At 40.0% G+C, this 20,153-nt stretch overlaps 1 protein-coding gene across 2 annotated transcripts in view; it reads right to left on the bottom strand.

The window, feature by feature from the left end:
* Syt7 (Synaptotagmin 7) overlaps nt 1–20,153 on the bottom strand; it is a 389,134-nt gene that overhangs the window by 64,789 nt on the left and 304,192 nt on the right. For both annotated transcript variants that reach the window (XM_090388110.1, XM_090388111.1), the window contains exon 6: nt 11,243–11,359. In XM_090388110.1, the coding sequence (XP_090244236.1) occupies nt 11,243–11,359 (117 nt within the window). The remainder of the gene's footprint in view (nt 1–11,242; nt 11,360–20,153) is intronic.

Raw genomic sequence — 20,153 nt, 5'->3', positions numbered from 1 at the left:
TTCAGAGACACTACCAAGATTTGAATCTGGCCTCCCCGCATCAATTCGACTACAGATAGGGCTTCAGTACAGTCGATTCCATACAGCATCTCGTCACCATAGCCACTGACAACTCTGATAAATACTCCTTAGTCACCACAGTGGACTTTGCTGGTGCATTTGATTCTGGTGGATCAGCATCCTCAAAAGGCTGACTCTCCAACATACCTCAAAATCTCTTTACAGGTGTATTTCTTCTTACCTGGACTAAAGAAAGGCCACGATCTCTGCCTGGTACCACCGTGTCACGAGCCTGTTTACTCGCGGTTGTTCTCAGGGCTCTGTCCTTGGACCTTTCTTCTGATCCATTGTCTTGGACGAGTTTCTTGGGATGGATCTTGGGTGCACTGAGTCCCTTGCCTTTGCCGATGATCTAGTTTTGGTGGTTCACGCCGACTGCAGGGCCTTGCTGGAGGTCAGGGCAAACCTAGGCTTGCAAAACTGCAAACTTGGACAGCAACCCACAGGCTTCTCATATCTGGCGAGAAAAATAAATCACTATTGCTTAAAGGATCTCTCCAGTTAACCAGACCTCTTACAATGAAGATCTCCAACAAATCCATCAGACTCTACCCAGCTGAGTCTGCGCGGTAGTACAGTGGTAATATCACCGTCCTCTCCACACCGGGTGGAAAAGGCCCCAGTTCGAATCCTGTCGATGACGCGAGAAACTTTAATGGGCTTTTTTCACTCCGTGGCTGAGTTAGTCGGTCTCAAGCATAGATAGCAAGGTTTTTCTCCCAGAAACTGGGGTTTTCCGTCCAGCAAACAGACAAATTGACCATAGAACAAACGCAATTAACATACATAAGACACAGCACGGCAGATGAATTTAACGGGTGGCCTAAATATAATATTTTGTTTTTTTTTTTTCTACACAGCTGAGCTAGCTTAAATATATCTAAAATAGTGTTAAGTGCTAGGGTGACCGAGCGCCCCTAGAGAGTAAGTTAAGAAGCAGACAGCTTAGTGAAATCTTCCACTCCCATAGCATTACATCTTGAATATTGAAACCATAGTTTTACAAGATGAGTGAGGTCGAGAGTACCAGTAATGCCAGCGGCGGCGAATCTGAGGTGAATCACAGTCCCAAACCACACAAATCACTTATACAGACCACTTTATCGACAATTAAAAATAAAAAGAAGAGTAGACAGCAATCAAGAGAGAGAGAGAGAGGAAAGAAGCAAAATATGCTCAACCGTGCAGTGGCCTTTAGTCATAAGAAGCGCCATTTGGGTCTCAGAGACCACTGAATCTGGGCCTGATGACAATGCTGGAGCAGCCGGCCCCCTACCTGCCTCATCCTCGGTCCCCCTTGAGAACCCCAAATCTGCGATTCCATTGCTACCTCCATCAGCCCTAGACCAGACCATTGGTGCGGGCTTAAAATTCTCGGATCGACTTGGCATCCCATCTTTCGTGAGATCTAATGACCGCCAGAGCCCATCGAGGCCCCTATCATTACAACAATATGTTTCGAAGCAGTGCAGCAACTTGGTTCCGGATTCCGGAGTGGTCCAAGAACTCTGAACCAATCCGGAATCAATAACCTCACAGACTTAATAATTGAAAATGAAAACCTCTGGGCAATTAATGATGAATTAAAGTCCAAAACGAATGTTCTGTAAAAAATTATTGACACGTTTTCCATGCTCTCATCATCCCAGGACCTTGACCCACGTCCAGGGAGCTTTACTGCGGCGCCAGTTGCGGCTTCGTCCCTCTCATATGCGGGAGTAGTCAAATCCAAGCTGTAGGTGCCCACGGAGGATGGTGGGCTGAAGGCATCATTGCCTCTCACTTCTGATAACAGGTCGCAGCACGTCCTTCTGCTCCGGGCCATTGAGAATTCGGAACTCAAGACTAGTGGTGAGGTGAAGGACCTGGTTGCCAACACACTCAACACAGATTTCAGGAGCATCAAAGTGAAATCTCTCAGACCCATCAGAAACCGGGATGTTGTTCTGGAGACCACCACAATGGAGGATCTTAATCACATTTCCTCTAGTGGCTCCTCTCCACTGCCAGCGTTCTGGCTGCCCCACCTAAGAAGTCGAACTCACCAATAGCAATAATGAGATTCTTGAGGACCTCTTCAATAAGAACCTGGCTGACTCTGGATACACCATGGAGAAAGTCAAGAGTGAGGTCACCTTCAGATTTCAAACCAAAACTAAAACCACCTCTACAGCACACAGAGTCGTCAGTCTCTCCTCTCGTCTATACAAAAGCCTCCTCTCCTCTGACAGGATCTTTTGGGTTGCAGGGCCCATAGATTCCATCCCTTCACTACGGTTACAAAATTCTTTTTGTGCCTAGAATACGGGCATACATCCCAACACTGCTCCCATAGCTCTTCCACCTGCAGCCATTATGCCCGTATTGGACACGTCCATGCAGAATGCTCTCACCGTGACGAACAGGCCAGCTGCATCAACTGTAAGAGGAGGAAGCGGGTCCACTCCCACTTAATTCGTGATGTATCCTGTCCAGAGTATCAACGAGCACTTGAACTGGTACGGCTAAGAACTGCTGATGAATAACCCAAATACAGTTCCGGATCGACGTCTTCCCAGTAACAACACTACAGTAATCAATCCCAATCTTAATCACAACTCTACCAATATAATCACTCCTGGAGCAAAATTTCGCATAATGCAAATTAATGGACAAAGGTGACGAGATCCGTCTTTCAGCAGAAGAACATTCCATCGATATTGTTGCCATCCAGGAGACCTATTTTGCAAAGGTGCAAGTTGGTTCTTCAACTAAAATAATGGGGTATGCTGTTAATGCTAGGGCAATACAACCAGTCCCTGAAGATCCTAAGTCTTGCATTGTTGTACTTAATCGGAAACTTGATATACTAGTAGTACACGGGCTCTGCAACAAGTTTGCAACTTTCATTCAAGTTATAGCCTCTACATTATCATTTTATTTGATATCACTTTATTGCCCACCCTCAGCCGACTTCAACGATTCACTGAACTATCTGAAGTTTGCTCTCAACTTTCTGGACAGGAAATCTGTTCTCATTGTCTCTGGTGTAAATGACAGTCATCGTTCTGGCACAGTCCCATCTCTGATGCTTGAAGCCTCTTGTTAGAGGACTTCATTGTCTCCCACAACCTTATAGTTCATAATGTACTACAGCAATATTTCACATATAGTAGCTCTATAGGAGAGTCCAACATCGATGTCACAGTAATGACCAGTGACCTCAGTACCCGGATCTCTGACTGGAAGATAATCCCAGACTGGACTCTCAGTGACCATAGAGTGATTACCTTCTACATGGCGACAAACTCAGCCGCTCCCTCCAGGACCCCTAGACAGCTCGCCCTTGTGAAGTTTTTAATCAAGGATATCGATTTGCAGACTTTTGATGACTCGATTACCAGAGATTTTCCCTCACGCAATCCTGACCACCTTAACTCATCTGCTGCTAATGAATTGGTCGACATACTTCAGCAAGCACTAATGAAGGCCTCGTATAAGTCGGCAAGGAAAAAGTCCATCCGTCCCACTTTTTGCTCACGGTGGTGTAATGAGCTAGCAACGATGCGTAAGGAGGTCCACCGAGCGCGACGGTGGTTTTATCAGCGCCATCGTAACTGGTCCCCCTCTGAGATAGCATGATTACACAGTAGCTACATTGCCAAAAAGAATTAATACACAAAAGCCATTGCCCCCAAGAAGAGAGCAACCGGGACTACATTTGCTAATGACTCGGGGAATTCAAATCCATGGGGCCTTCTTTATAAGATAGCGAGGGAAAAAACCTACATACCTGATATCTTTGGCACAGTTACAACCGAAACTGCAGAGACCTCGAACTGGACTGACACAATTAATGAAATACTAGACAAATTGTTTCCTGAGGATGATCCCCAGGAGACTACTAGAGCATTCAGCTATACTAATAGCCAACAAAACCTATGACACTAAGGCAACTACCAACCCCTTTACCATTGATGAACTGTCGGCAGTGATTAATAGGATCAATCCCAAAAAATGCCCTGGGATGGACCTAATAGAATGTTTTTATTCTGCACTTCTTCAAGCTTAGACCGCTATACCTACATTACTGTACAATAAATGCCAGCAAGACGGAGTATTTCCTAAAATTTGAAAAGTAGCTTTCCTTCGGCTCATCAGGAAACCTGATAAACCCCCGGATAACCCCCGCTTCTTCAGACCTATTGACCTCCCAGCAAATCTCGGGAAAATACTGGAAAGACTCATGGCATTAAGAATCATGCAGTTGCCCTGTAAACAAAACCTCTTCTCGCCAGCACAGTATGGCTTAATGCCAGGGCGCTCTTCTGAGGAGGCTCTGTTTGATCTGGCCCACATAGAAAATATTCTACATCCAAACACGAACTGGCTATCTTTGTTGATTTCGAGGGTGCCTTTTACACTGTCTGATGGGACAGCGCATTGTCCCGTTTCCACCAGGCTCAGTGCACCCTCCAGATATATCAGCTCTTTCTAAATTATTTAACAGAGCGTGAGAGTGTAGTTAAATCCAACATCCTACAGGTAACCAGACCGACCTCTCGAGGGTGCTCACAGGGTTCTGTCCTGGGCCCCTTGTCTGGAATATGGTCCTCCACAGCTGGCTCACGAAACCCTTGGATGATTGCAAAATAGTGGCTTTCTCAGATGATCTCACTATCGTTGTTCCTGGAAAATCCCGCTTTGACCTAGAGTGTAAAGCAAAACGTTTGATCTCAACGCCTGGACGGTGCTCAACAAACTACGAATCAATCCGAATAAAACAAAAATTATGCTCTTCAAATTCAAGATACATCTCAGACGCCCACCACAAATTACGATCTCTGGAAAGCAACTCTTAATCGCAACACAGACGAAAGTCCTGGGGGTGATTATTGATCATAAGCTTCGCGTCCACGAACATCTTGTGTATTTGGGGATCAAGGCTAAAAGATTCTCAGCGGCCATCATTAGAATTTCTGGATGTGACTGGGGGCTCTCAAATAAAACTCTGTCCTTATACTACAGAGCAGTCTTTTTGCCCATTGTGGCATATGCGACTGGACCGTGGTTTCATAGAGTGGAGGTAGTCAAAATGAGAGACAAGCTTAACTCCATCCAGCGAAGCGTGCTTTTGTCGACTCATAGAATTTGCCGGACAGTGTCCACAGCTACCATTCAAGTGATCGCCGGAACATTACCACTGGATTTGTACGTCATCTATCGAGGTCTAAACTTCAGGATTAAGAAGAAAATTCCAACTAAAATCCTTGAAATTGAACTGGATCTAAATAGCAACCCCAAAGCCGAAAGACTCAGGTGCTACAATGAACTAATAAACATTTGGCAGACCAGGTGGGATACTTCTGTACAAGGGGCGTCACTAGAAAATTCCTTCCAGAGGTCTCGTTTACTGCAACGAAACTGTTAAGTCCTGGTGACCTTGGAATTCTCCTTCTTGGTCACTGGACATGGCTCCCTCAACGAGAAGCTTTTCGGCTAGGACTGTCTACAGATAGTTGTTTCTGTGGAGAAAAGGAGAACTGGAAGCAGCTCCTTCTTGAATGTCCACTGTACGGAGACATAAGGAGAACTCTTACACAGGTAGTACCAAACATGACTGAGCATCAACCGGACCTCTTACTCCAAACACCAGAAAATCTCTCAGCGCTGCAGACTTATTCTACCCATGTCTTCGAGCGTAGACCGCGAATTCATGCTGAAGCAAGAAGCAAAACACGTCAGAAATACTTGCAGCGAACTGAAAGTCCACAGCGATTAAAAAAAAAAAAAAAAATTCCCTCTTATTATTATTATTTTTTTAAAAGCACCAAATAAAATTATTTTATTTTATTATTTATTTATTTTTTCTGCTTAATCTGTCATTTAGATATAGCCTATTGAAATTTATTGTCTATTTATTTTTATTAATTACTCTTTTTTATTATTATTATCTACCTATTGTATTATTTTTTATTTTTTTTTTTATTTATTATATTTTTTTATTCATTTTTATTATTTATTTATTCTTTTTTTCCTTCATAACCTGCACCACGGGTGTTTTTGTTTTCTCCCTTCTCCCCACCCCCTCTGGAATGGGCCACCTTCTGGCAACACTAGGTGGATCAGCTTCTCTTTTGAAACAGCACGTGTTTTAATGGGACTGGTCCACCTTCCGTTGGTGTGCACGAGTACCCAGAAACATCTGTCCAGTTGACTGCTTCTGGGTAGCGAAGAGGCCACAGAACAACAGAACACACACATAATACACACAAACCTACGTCACTCACGTATCTGGCCTATTTGTAGTGATACTGTTCTTCACAGAGAAACGAGGCGGAGTTGAACAGACGTTCTAGGTGCATCCCCATTACATATACACATGTCCACACTTGTCTACCCAGAGATAAAATACCTTGGGATCATACTTAACATGAAACTCACATTCTTTTCAAACCTTGTTTATATTTCCACCAAAATCAGGAAATACACGGCAATGATTGTCAGAATTTGTAGGGCGACTGGGGTCTTAAACGTAGATCCCTGACATTAATATACAATTCCATTTTCTTTCCTATTATTTGTTATGGAGCTTCACTGTTGTGCACAAGAACCACCATACGACGTAACGAGACAAAGCTTGATTTCATCCATGCTCTTCACAGTCGCCAGGACCGGTCGTACTGTGAGGTATGCCAGCCCTACAAGTCCTAGTTGGATTCATGCACCCTGAGGTGATTAAGAGAGGTTTTTTCTACAACTTAATGAAAGGAAAACCAACAGAAAGGCGCTATAACCAAGCTCTTTTTTCCCTCTGTTACCTTCACCTGCTCAAAACCTTCTTCCTGGTTTTCACCGGGACTTCAAGCAACCTTCATCCTCACAGGACCTGGTCCTTTAAAACAAAAACTCGTCGACTTAATAATAGAGCAGGATCCGTATTGCACTGTGAAGAACCTGAAGCTTGGGAGCACGTGATGTACACCTGCTTCCTTTACGACTTCAGAATTAGACTTATAACCAAAATCCAAGCTAATCACCGACACCAGAAATACCTCTACCTCCAGGATGAGACTCGTTACCTTGCCCTTGCTGAATTTTCGCATTCAGTTTTCCAACTGAGACGGATGATACAGCGAAGAAACACCCCATGAACAGGTCCTCTTTAGAACACGATCACCTACTGTCACTGTTCATCTTCCTCCCAAAACTCTAATGTGGCTGAGACCTCTACTCTCACTCCGCTGGAGTGCGGGATTGCCCTCTTGGGCACTATGCTTGCTGAGTAGGATGTATTCTCCTATGGGGTAGGATTTTCTGCTAACCCCTTCTGCGATAGGATTAACTGTCGACCCTCCAGGGTAGGATAATTTGCAAACCCCTTTGGAATAGAAGCCTTCAGAATTCCCCCCCCCCCCCCCCCGAATATTTAATGTGGGACAGTTAGCAAGGTCTCAGGCGTAGATAGCAAGGTTTTTCCTCCAGAAACTAGTGTCTTTCGTCCAGCAAACAGACAAATCAACCATAGAACACACGCAATTAGCAGACATTAGACACAGCACGGCAGATGAATTTAATTATTCTAGTGGCCTAAATATAATAGTTTGGTTTTAATGTGGGAAGGGCTTTGATACCCCTGCTGACTACCAAACGGCGCTTCGCTTCAAAGACCCCTAGTCCTGCATTCGTTTTCTTTCCCTGAGTTTGGTGGGTGGGCTCCCCAACTTAGGAGTTCCCCAATTACTTCATCCCTTCCCCTTCTCCCTCTAGTGGAGGATCCTCCACTCAATTTTTAATTTTTTTTTTAAACTTGGCCTCTGTCAGGAAGCTCAGGCGACCCTTGCAGAGACCAGCCAGAGGACTATCGACTGACTGGATTACCTCCTAGTGGTGGTGGCGGGCAACGTAGAGTCACATCAGGGGCCCTGCGGCCAAAATCCAGAAGAACAACAGAACCCAACACTACTCTAACACAAAACAACGTACTACGCCCACTTCTGGCATTCACAGAGTTCTGTTTACTTCACACGAGAAATGATGGCGCAGTTGTGGGAAACCATTGGTGGCTCCCCAAACCAAAACACTATGCCACTATGTACGTTCAATAAATTTACTTCTCATCTTCATCCAACTATTGAGGTGGACCTGTTTAGCTTTGACGTCCAGTGGTGGGTGGTAGTTATGGGAGCGACACCAGTTTGCGCCACTCTCTGTCCTTCATAGTTCGTGATATCTCCTTCACAATTTTTTCCCCCGTGGTGAGATTCGAGCCCGGGTTCACGGTATTAGTGGCCCGGCGTCGTAACCAGTAAGCTAATAGCGCTCTTATTATTATTATTGCTCTTATATTCTTATATTGCTCTTATATTCGAGTGTGGAACCCCCTGACTGGGGGTTCCACACTCGCGATGGGTATTGCTACCGAGTACACGGGGTAGTTGATGTTATGTCTGGTGTTACTGTTGGTCGAGGAACTCTCTGACTATCCTACAGGTGTTCAGGATTGCGACTTTCTGGAGTTCCTAGGTGTTCGCGGGGAGACCTAAAGTGGTGAAACCACTTTACTCTCACAGAGTAGTCGAATCCCATTATGACTCTTTGCATCTCCTGCTGATTGCTCTTTCCACCAGGGTAATTCGCCTTACCTCTGCCATGTATAAACGAGTCGCTGCCGCTGCGTGAATGGGGGTCGCATACAGTAATGGTTGATCACCTAATAAATTGCCCACTGAGTATATATGAAAGGATGGGATGAAGCGCGGGTTACAACTGCTGCAGATACTCGTAACGGGTGTAATGCTTTATGTTACGTTTTCCATAAGTAAGTGTAGTTGCCGCATTACGATTAATATGCAACAGTTTCATCCTGAAGTATTACAAAATAACGTGGAGCCAATGGTATTCTACTTACTGTTATGTAACTATGGCATAACCAGTTTCACTATGAAGTTCCGTGTTGTTGGTCAGCCAATATTAAATGGCAGTAGGAGACACTGCCATTTAATAATTACCTTTGCTCGCTGCCTTTCTGGGAGAACTGCTACTTTAAAAATGCGTAATCAATACAAGATCTTTAGAAGTGTTTGCTCAGCTGCTTCCATATGTTCGTTTGCTGTAAAATCCATCCATTTATGCTCATATTTGGATTTACAAGTACAGAATTTGTTGACATGTAATGCCATCTAGTGGCCATTGTATAAAACTGTTTTTGATATCACTGACAAATATAAACACGAATTTGCTGTGATTAATTACACCACATATAACGGAATCTGGGAATAATTTCGTGTTATAGGAGAGGAACGTATGTCACCTTTAAGCAGAAAGAGTGATCTAAGGAGATTCGATGCAATTACATGAAATTATATTATATTATGTGGACGAGATTGCCATTATTAAACTTATAAAAGGAGAAATCCAGTATTGCGTTGATAAATAGATCATAATGCATTTAAATGTACAGCTATGTATTAAATTATAAAGCGGCGGGATATCTGATGTTCATAAATACTGAGCTTTAAATCTGTAATTAAGGATTTAAATTTTTATTTTGTTCCATAATTTATGGTAATTCCGATTAGAAATTCACATAACACGCGCAAAAAACTCCGAACAAATAGCTGAGACCCTTGCCACGATTTTAAAATTTACCCTAAAATACTGTTGATGTTGTTACCGGGTGTTTAATTATTGAAATCTTCATAAATTTTAAATCTAAATAAATAATTTTTTGTAACTTACGAGTCACCTTTGTATAAACGACATTTAAACAACGAATACATACTCTGTGTTCGGATTTGTACTTAGGACTAAACTATGCAGTATGCAAATTAACTTAGAAGAGTGGCTAAAACATAAATTAATTTTTTTTCATAAAATTTCCTCGTCACCAAGCGTCAATAATACAGAGAGAGATGTCAGTTTTTCGAGATAGTCTTCTTTTTAATCTAAATTCTTCTGCCATCTTTCTGACCACTTCCAAATGCCCTTTTCGAAGAAGTTCTGCCGTTGTTGTCGATACTAGAATTGCGCGGCTTCGAAGATTTCCTCGTTATTTTCAAAACTTTTACTGCCCAAGGACTTCTTTAATGATCTTGAACAAAAGGTGCTAAATTCGCTCTGTATCGTGGAGGTGAGGAAGTACCTCCGGGTATTCATTGTCACCGTATTGTCTGAAGCCTGGCATTGTCTTAATGGAAACGGATTCCAGTTTAGCTCGTCCTTCAATAACTTTCAGCAGTACTCCTCATTAAATACTGTCTTAACAGGCCATTAACAAAAACAGTTTTCAGTCATATTTGAACCACCTATGTAATAAAGCCAATCTTTAAACCACTTTCATAAATAAATTAAAATCCATTGAACAAAACGGATATGTACATCGTTTAATAAATATTATGATGATTACGACTAGCAAGAGGTGTAGCAGGAAGAGTATTAATTCCTGGGATGAGGAAACTTGTTAGCCAATAATTAAGGAAAAATTAGTATAATTGTTAATATTCCCATGGCCAAATTATTATAAATTGAGCAACACTCCAGACGTATTGGTTCTCATTATGAAGTTACTATTATAGGACAGCCAAACTTATTCAAAGCTGTCTTCTAATAGTAACTTCAGAACTAGCTTAAAAACTTGTCTGATAAATATTTTCCCTTATTGACTAGATCAGTAAATGCCCTCGTGCGTAGCACAGTTGGTAGAATCGGCGTCCTCCCCACACCGGGTGGAGAAAACCAGAGTTCGAGTCCCGTCGATGACGAGGGGAATTTTAATGGGCCTTTTCACAACGCGGCTGAGTTAGTTGGTCTCAAGCGAGGGTAGCGTGCTTTTTCTCCCGGAAAAACTGGTTTTTCATCCACAAAACAGAAAATCGGCTAGAGTATACACGGAGCAATACAGCTTTAGACGCTGATGCTCCTAAACATTACTACAACAACAACGAGATCAATAAATGTTGCATTGCATCTATCTGGAAACGTTTTAATGTGGATTGAGGTATGTTTTCAGTATACACAACGTTAAATATAAATTTACTAAACAAATATATCTAGTTAAATAAATCTAATTTCATTGTTTAAAAACAATAATTAATAGTAAATGAGGATGTGAATTATTTGGTAATTACATTTTTCGTCGTACTTTGAAGTTTTGCCAACAAAATTACACCTCAAGATAGGATAGAAAATGGCTTATACTCACCCTCAAAATACAAAGTTTCGTTCCATTTGGGATTTAGTGTTCGATGTTTTATCTTGGTTTCTAATTTTCGTTTCTTATCTGGCAACAGGCAAACTTTTACATATGGATCGCTTGTGCCTGAAAAAAGATATTTATTAAGTTAATTACTTCAAAATAATTGACTAAAAGTAAATAACAGTGAGACACTGCAGAAAAAATTGGGTATAATTGCTACGAATTTTCTTCTTTCCATCTGATGTTCTTTCAGCTTCGACTGCTTTAAGCTTCGTACGAAATTTTTTTGGAGTTTTTCTGGATTATTGCTCATTTATGAATAAATGAAAATATTCAGCATTTCTGAGACTTTTGTCCTTCAGATATAAGATGATTTAATAGGGTTACAAAGTTTATGAAACCATTTCATGACTTTTTTTATTGTTGAATCAATAATTAGTAGATTTTTAATGTTTAAGCTAATAAAAATATTGTGTTCGTATTATCTTTTTTCTGTATAATTTAAAATTATCATAAAACTGTGCTTATACATCCCTTAGGAAATATATGGACACAAGATGACCCCCAGAAGAAGCATAAAATCAATAAAACCAAAATTGAAGAAATAAATCAATTTAATGCTCATTGGACAGTATTTTCCAGGTCCTCACAATACTCCTTCTTACCATTTTTTCATCATTTTCACTTCGGTATTCTCTCTTAAACATTGTTTATGGTGATTGAATGTTAGAGATTGCGCAGTCTCTCAATAAAGCCATAATTAAACGTGACTTCAATTTGTATTGTCTTTAATGCTGATAAATCCGTGCAGATTTTTTTATAATACATTAATTAAAATTTAAAATTAGGATTAATGCTCGCAGAAAATTAACGAAACTCCATGTACGAATAAATCCTTCTGCGGTTAGAAATTTTAAAATACTTAGGAATGAATTTTTTATAGTGTAAGACAGTTCGTTAGAGTTAACTTGACATTTCAATTCATTATATAATATTTCAAGTTATTTATCTAGCTGTTTGAAGAGGCCTATGATCTAACGTGTTGAATTGTATAACTTATATAAAGTTTGTCGCCAATATTTTAATACTATTTTCTTCCTTGGATGAATACTTAATAAATGTTTCCTTCAATTCTGCTTAAAATGGATGTTATTCTCAATAACTCCGCATCTTAATTTCCTATGTCTCAGTACACTAGCTGTCATTAATTCATTAATCTTCAGCATCTTTCAGTCTAACTGTATTATTTATTTGGGATACTATTTCTCGCAACTTTCAAGACTTCGTGCGGTGTGAAGATTGCTAACGACCAAGGTCAAATATCTCGTAGTGTACGCTAATTCTTTATTTCTGCAGTAAGCTCAAGGAGCTGACTTTGATCTATATAGAAGACAATTCTTGAACAGCTAATGGTTCAAAATACATAGAGAACATATGGATAGCTATAATATTGAATAAAACGTTCCTGTTCCAATTATAGATATAGTTTTAACAATCGGAACTCCACAAACCTTTCATTCATGGTTTCTGTGACTATTGCTTTAAAGGTATTTCTCACTTTAGTCATAACTAAACGTGACTTCAACTTATTAATACTGCGTTTAATTCTGATAAATCCATGCATAAAACATTTATTTCCTAATAAATACATTTAATTAAATTTGAATAACTCTTCGCAAACTTCTGGTCTGTCGATTATTCCCACTATCGTTATACCTTTGCTTCGCACTCCACAAATTCTATGCGTAACTTCTGAATCTGCAAAAGCTTTTGTCGCGCTCAGGCTGCTTTTGATAATAAGCATGGCCTAACCACGCTTTCTATCTTTCTGTTCTTAAATACATTGTACGTCTGTAGTGAAACTCGTCACTCCCTATTTCGGGGTAACACCACGTTTCCGCCGTTAGCCCGATTATGTCAACGTTAGTTTCCCTAACCAGGAGTTCGAATTCACTTATTTCATTCACAGCACACCTGATATCACTGTCGAAACAATTAATTTAAGCTCATTTCCCTTGCATTAGCTTCCTGTTCGTTCCAAACATCGCTACCTTCAGCACATATTCTCAATATTGGCTATTGGAGCAACTGACAGGAGCTCTTGAGGTATTTCCAGTTCGTTCTTTGACCCATCACCAGATAAACGTGTTTTTTTTAATGTGGATATGTGTTGTGTCTCATGTACGGTGGCACCTAAACGTTAGTTCAACAACTCCGTCATGGCACACTGTGATGCATACAGAACTACTAACATGGCCAGATATTAGTATGGTGTATCTACGAAGTGTGTATCTTGTTCTATTGTTTTGTTGTATCTGGCCACTTGGCTACTAGGGTGCAGCGATCACCAGGATGGCTATCGGTATTATCCATGTTCAGTAGCGCTGAAACCCTGTGTGCCGCCAGTAGACGAAATAAAATTTACCGCCCTAAATGTTGAATACTAATAAACGATAACCAATCAGAAAGCAATGTCAAAATATTTTTGGCGGCGTCCTTCTGAACTGCCTCTCGTAAGCAACGCCTACCTCGCCTACCCACTTGCGGCGGCCCTGTCCATGTTCCACTAACTAGGAGTTTCACTTAACCCTTAAGGCTTCTTCAATGATATTGGCAGAGTCACTGGTATATGGAAAGCAACCATCTCAGAAGTATAGAATGAGTGGAAGACGAAAGCAGAATGCATCTCTGAAACGAAAGAAATGCGGCAGAAACTCGGTACTCTAAAAATGAGATCGTAGAAATTTAAAGTGAAATTGTGAGTTAGAACAGAAGATCCAGTGCGCAGAAATTTGCTGAAAATTCAATTTATTCAAAGAAAGACTCGTTTTCAACCTAACTATATGGCGGGAGTTGAATAATTTGGGATTTAGTAGTCTTGTGGCTATATGAAAGACACCTTTTTCTGTAAGAAATCGAAAAATTCGACTAGAATGGTGCGATCAGATCAAGATACATTGGACTGTGAAACAATGAAAAATAATCTAAATCTACACATTTTTGCATTAATAGTAGGGTGAAACTGTGGCGTTTAGAAATATATCAGAGAAAATAACTGCGAACTTACAAAAATTAAAGTTAAAAGATATAAAAGAAATTAATTAAAAGCAAAAAGCAAAGGATTAGAAGTTTGGGTAAAGAATTTCCAAAACCTTTAGAATATAATTTACCACGTGATAGAGCAATGAGAGATCCATCCGCTCTCTGTGGCTGCCAACTAAAATTAATCATCATCTCTTTGAGTAGACTGTTACTGTGTTAGTTGCTCAATGGCCAGTTTAGAGAACTGGTCTCTGCGTCGAGTTATTCTAGGATGTAGTAGTAGTAGTAGTAGTAGTGGCACATGATGCAAGAAAGCAAGTGTAGGAGCTTATGCAGCATCAGCCAAAAAAAAAAAAAAAAAAAAAAAAAAATCACACCATTCCCTCCAAATGCCTGTCCAGTTCCTCCTTAAATTTATTTAACCTATCAACTTCCACAACGACAGATGGAAGTTTGTTCCAGCAATTAACCACCCGCTGGCTAAAGGCAAATTTCCGCACATCTATTCTACATCTGTCCTTTCTTAATTTGAACTTATGTCCCCGTAGGTTGGTAATCTGAACAAGTGGAAGGATCCCATCAGAATTCAGCGTGCTCAACCCATTCAAGGCCTTATAGACCTCAATCAGATCACCGCGCAGGTGCCTAGTCTCCAGCCACTGCAATTTGCAGAACTTAAGCCTCTCTTGGTAAGAGAATCCCTTCATTCCCCTCACCAATCGTGTTGCTCTTCTCTGTACACGCTCAAGCAAATCTACATCCTTCCTAAAATGAGGCCTCCAGACCTGTACGCAGTACTCAAGGCGTGGCCTGACGATTGCCTTATACAGAGGGATAATCACCTCCTTTTCCCTGCTAGCAAAATTCCTATATATCATTGACAAAACCCCATGACCCGCCCTAGCAGCCTGTCTGCACTGCTCAGAAAACTTCATATCTGACTGCACAATTACACCCAGGTCTTTTTCATTTTCTACCACCTTAAGTGTAGTACCACACAGTTGGTACGTTTCTCTGGGGTTACTTCTACCCATATGCAGTACTTTGCATTTGTCAAGGTTGAACTTCAGTTGCCACTTCTTAGCCCATCTGCCCAAATTATCTAGATCCTGTTGCAGTAGCACACTGCCATTACTGTCATTAACAACCCTGCCAACCTTTGTGTCATCTGCAAACTTCGACATTAAGCCTGATATACCTTCATCAATATCATTGATAAATACACAAAACAACAGTGGACCCAACACCGAACCCTGTGGGACTCCACTAATAACATTAGTCCACGAAGAGCAGCACCCATTGATTACCACCCTCTGTCTTCTCCCACTTAACCATCCTTTTATCCATTGTAGCAACTTACCCTTAATACCATTCTGCTCCAATTTGTACAATAGTCTTCCATGCGCAACAGTGTCAAAAGCTTTCCTGAAATCCAAGTATATGATATCAAAATTATTTTTTGCATCCAGTTCCTTTGTGACCACATCATAATAACAAATCAAATTTGTCAGACAAGACTTTCCCTTAACAAAACCATGCTGTGTTTGAATTATTGCTGCAGTCTTGTCTAGATGATCCTGCAATGCATCTTTAACCAGTGACTCCATTATTTTACCCGGAACAGAAGTTAAACTAACTGGTCTGTAATTACTCGTGTCACCCTTCGATCCACCTTTGTGAATTGGGGACACATTTGCACATCTCCAGTCCGTGGGAACCTCCCCTGAGTCCAAGGATGCTCTCATAATTATGGCTAAGGGTTTGCTTAGTTGCTTTGCCGCCTCCTTTAAAATAACTGGATAGATCCCATCCACCCCAGGTGCCTTTCTTATGTTTAACTTCAACAATTTCTCCTCCACTTTGCTCTCAGTTATTACAAAATCATTAAGCATCCTGCTACAATTTGATAACCTTCTTCCATTTTCAAATTGTAATAATTCCTCACGTGTGAATGTAGATGCAAAATACTCATTCAGTTTGTTTGCTATCTGAGCAGGATCATCAACAGTCGAACCATCGATGTCAAGTGGACCAATCATATTCATCCCCTTCCTTTTAGAGTTTATATAAGTAAAGAAATCCTTGCTGTTTTTCTTAGCATCTTTTGCCAAAGATTTCTCGTAATCCGCCTTCGCCTGCCGAACCTCCTTTGTGACCTGATTACAGACTAGCTTATATCTGCCACAGGCTTCTGCGTCACCTGATAATTTATATGCATCCCATGCATTTTTCTTCTCTGTCACGAGTCTCGTTAGTTCATTTGATAACCATTTAGGCCTAAACCTTGAACGATATTTCTTAATCGGTATATAAAGTCTAGTAGCTTCCATGTTTTGAGCATCAACTTCAGAAGGCAGGTGTTGCTTTATAAAAACACTTTCTGACGGACTGACCGGCTATATTAAAGGGATTCTTCTAATGATAAAAGCTATCTCGGTGCAAGATTTTGGCTTCGTACTACAAATGTAATAGTATTGCATAATAAAGTTTTTGGCGTGTACTTTTGAGAACACGCTTTTTTCTAATATTGGGAAAAGAGGCATAAAATCATTCAGAGCAGAATTAAAATCAGGAATTAATAATGTAATACAAATATAGGTAAAATAAATTATCTCAAAGTTTTACTATACTTTGTTATCTAGAAATATAAAAAGTGGCGATTATGAAACATGTAATTTAAATTAAAAAGAGTGATTTACAAATTACGAAAATTAATATGCAAATTAAGCGTAAATTAATACGAAATTAAATAAAAACTTTGATTTACGAATTCATAAAACAATAAACACTGAGAGAATAAGTACTACAAGTAAATATATAAAATAAGAGGTAACGAAATTAGAATTACTAATTAAATAAAGTAAGAAATTTAATCGTCGTACAGAAACATATTATAAGTTGTTTCTGGTGCGGATCAATAACCACTCAGCCACCCATCCGTAAATATGCCAATACTACTTTCAACATACACTATTTTCATATCAGAAGGTCTCCAAGTTTTATCTCTTGAAGCATCATAAAGTGTCACAAACTGAGCTCGTAAAATAGAGTACTTTAAGGTAGGAATCCAATTGGTTACTGCCTCTGAAGAAGCAACTTCAATTTTGAAATTTTCTTGAAATTTAATATTAAGAAAATAAATATTCGACAAAATCTTGAGAAACACTAAAAATCAGCTCAATCGCTTAGTTTATTGCTGTGATGAGTGATAATGGCATTCTAGAAAATTGCTTTGTTCTTTCGTAAAAATGTTTATATAATATCGGTGTACATACACTATAGTTAACTCTTAAAAAACTACGATGGTAGTGTGGAGGGCATCATTTGCTCTGTACCTCATAGTGTGCTCTTCCTCCACAAGCTTCTGCTTTTCTTTCAAGCAGAGCGTTTTGTTCTCGACATATTTCATATGCAGCCTGACAGAAATATTTTATAAGTATACACTGGTGTTCAAAGAAAGTGAATCACCTAGGAATTTCACATTTCTAATCCTTTTTCGCGATGGCATGTTACATTAATGACTAGCATCACAAATAGAAATATAAACACAATATATTTATTAATAGTTAAGGTAAAGCTAAGTAATATTTGACAGGTGGTCTCAAAATATTCCAAAATGAACATCTGCAACCTTTATAACAGTTTTGGTAAACACGACAATTATAGCTGAAATGTTATCAGAAGCCCCCAATTTGCTTCAGTTTATCATTTTAAATGGAAAACAAAATGAAAAGTTCACCAGGTGCAAACTAATATTTAGCTGAACCGCCTCTGGCCCTGACGACAGCAGAACACAGTCGGGGCATTGACAAGATCAATTTCTGAAGATAATCAACTGATAGTTCCTGGTTCCAAACACGAATTATGGTTTCCTGAAGTTCACGAAGGGTCTTTGGTTTCTTTATGACAACTGCAGATTCCACATGATGCCAACAGTTGTTTATAGGATTCAGGCCCGGGCTGCTTCCTGGCCAGCTAACAGGTTGTAATGGATTTCTTCCAACCATTTTTTCACCTGCGACAAATGTAAACACTTTACTGCCGAATCTCTAATGCAGAAATGAAGCTAAAGTAACTACAGAAGTGCCTACTTACGCTTTTCGCCCAATGACAAGGAGCAGAGTCGTCCTGAAAGATGCAGTTAATTGGCAGGTTGAAATGGTCTCTAATGGTTGGCAGCAATTTGCCTTCCAATATAGCCAGGTATCCATTGGCATTTACGGAACCTTTAATAAACTGCAAATGTGACTTACCCCGCGATACGAAATGCACTCCCATATCATTTGGCTGGTAGAGAATTTCACTGTAGACAACATACAGTCTGGATGGTATTCTTCATCACATCTACGACGAATCATTTCTCTCTCCCATCAGAGCCATGCAGGTTAAATTTCTTCTCATCCGAGAAAATAACTGACTTCCACTGCTCGGGGGTTCATTTGACATGCTCCTTACACCAAATTAATCGGGCCTTTTTCATTTTTTGTGTGAGGAGGGGCTTCTTCTTAGGACGACGGGCTAAAGTCTATTTTTGAACAGGCGTCTTCTGACTGTTACTGCACTTGCTACCACTCCAGTATGTTTTTCGCATTCTATTTTCAGCTCAGACGAAGAGGCTTTACTAATATAGTTTTTTTGTCTTCCTCTGCTTCGCTTTCCATTCACCTTGCCTGTCATGATGATCTCCTCCAAGCCTTCCTTCCTCATGATATGCCCAAAATTTTCAGCTGCTTTTCTCTTATGTTCCTCAATAATGATCTTTGCGTTCTTGCTCTTTGTAGTACCTCTACATTCGTGGTATGTTCAGTCCAGGATATTCTGAGCATCCATCAATAAAACCATATTTCTGTCGCCTCCAAACGCTTTGCCATTTCTCGGGAGATTGTCCAGCATTCACTACCGTACGTAAGGACAGGTATAACATAACAATTAAAAATTCTGTTTTTCGTTTTCAATAACAATTTCCTATCTTTCAGAATGTTTCCCATTTTCTGAAACGTGGCCTTGGCCATACCAATCTGTCTTTTGATTTCGTTATCTGATTGTCCATCTTGTGTAACCCAACTCCCTAGAGAATTGTATTTCTCTACTTGTCTTATGATGTTGTTCCCTATTTTCAGTATGCATTTGGGCACAATTTTCTTTTTGCTGAAAACTATGCACTGTTTTTTTAATGTTTATTGTTAAGCCTTTCCTTCTACCTTGTTCAACTACTTTTTCTAGAAGTTCCTGTAGTTCTTCTTCTGTCTCGGCAATGAGAGTGATATCGCCTGCATATCTGATGTTGTTTACATTCTGTCCTATAAATGCAAATCCTCCAATTCCATGTGTTCCTCTCATAATTTCTTCGCTGTAGAGGTTGAATAGGTCAGGAGAGCAAACACAGCCCTGTCTTACTCCCGTCAGAATTAAGTTCTCACCCCTGTCTTTTCCAATTCTCAGGCTGGCTGTTTGTTCCCAGTATAAGTTCCTGGGTATCCTTATGTCTTTCCCGTCTATGTCTAAACAATCTAGAATGTTGAAGAGTTCTTCATGTTTCACCCTGTCGAATACCTTCGTAAGATCAATGAAACACATAAACAGGTCTTTCTGCATTTCAATAGCCCTCTCCGACATTATCCTTATCATGAAGATAGCATTTCTTGTTCCAGTATTTTGCATAAATCCACATTTGTTCTTCTCCTATCTCCGGCCTTATTTTATTCCTTATCCTCATCAATATTATTCTTAGAAGAATTTTAGTAATATTACTCATTAAGCTAATGGTGTGATGTAGTTCACAATCAGTAGCCCCTGGTTTCTTTGGTAGAGCTGAGAATATGGATTTAATAAGATCCTCTGGTATCACTCCACTCTCATATATCTCATTTAACAC

The sequence above is a fragment of the Mastigoproctus giganteus genome, chromosome 13 (genome assembly GCF_048544385.1).
Source record: "Mastigoproctus giganteus isolate SK-2022 chromosome 13, ASM4854438v1, whole genome shotgun sequence".
Taxonomy (NCBI): domain Eukaryota; kingdom Metazoa; phylum Arthropoda; class Arachnida; order Uropygi; family Thelyphonidae; genus Mastigoproctus; species Mastigoproctus giganteus.
This window is presented reverse-complemented; position numbering and strand designations above follow the sequence as displayed.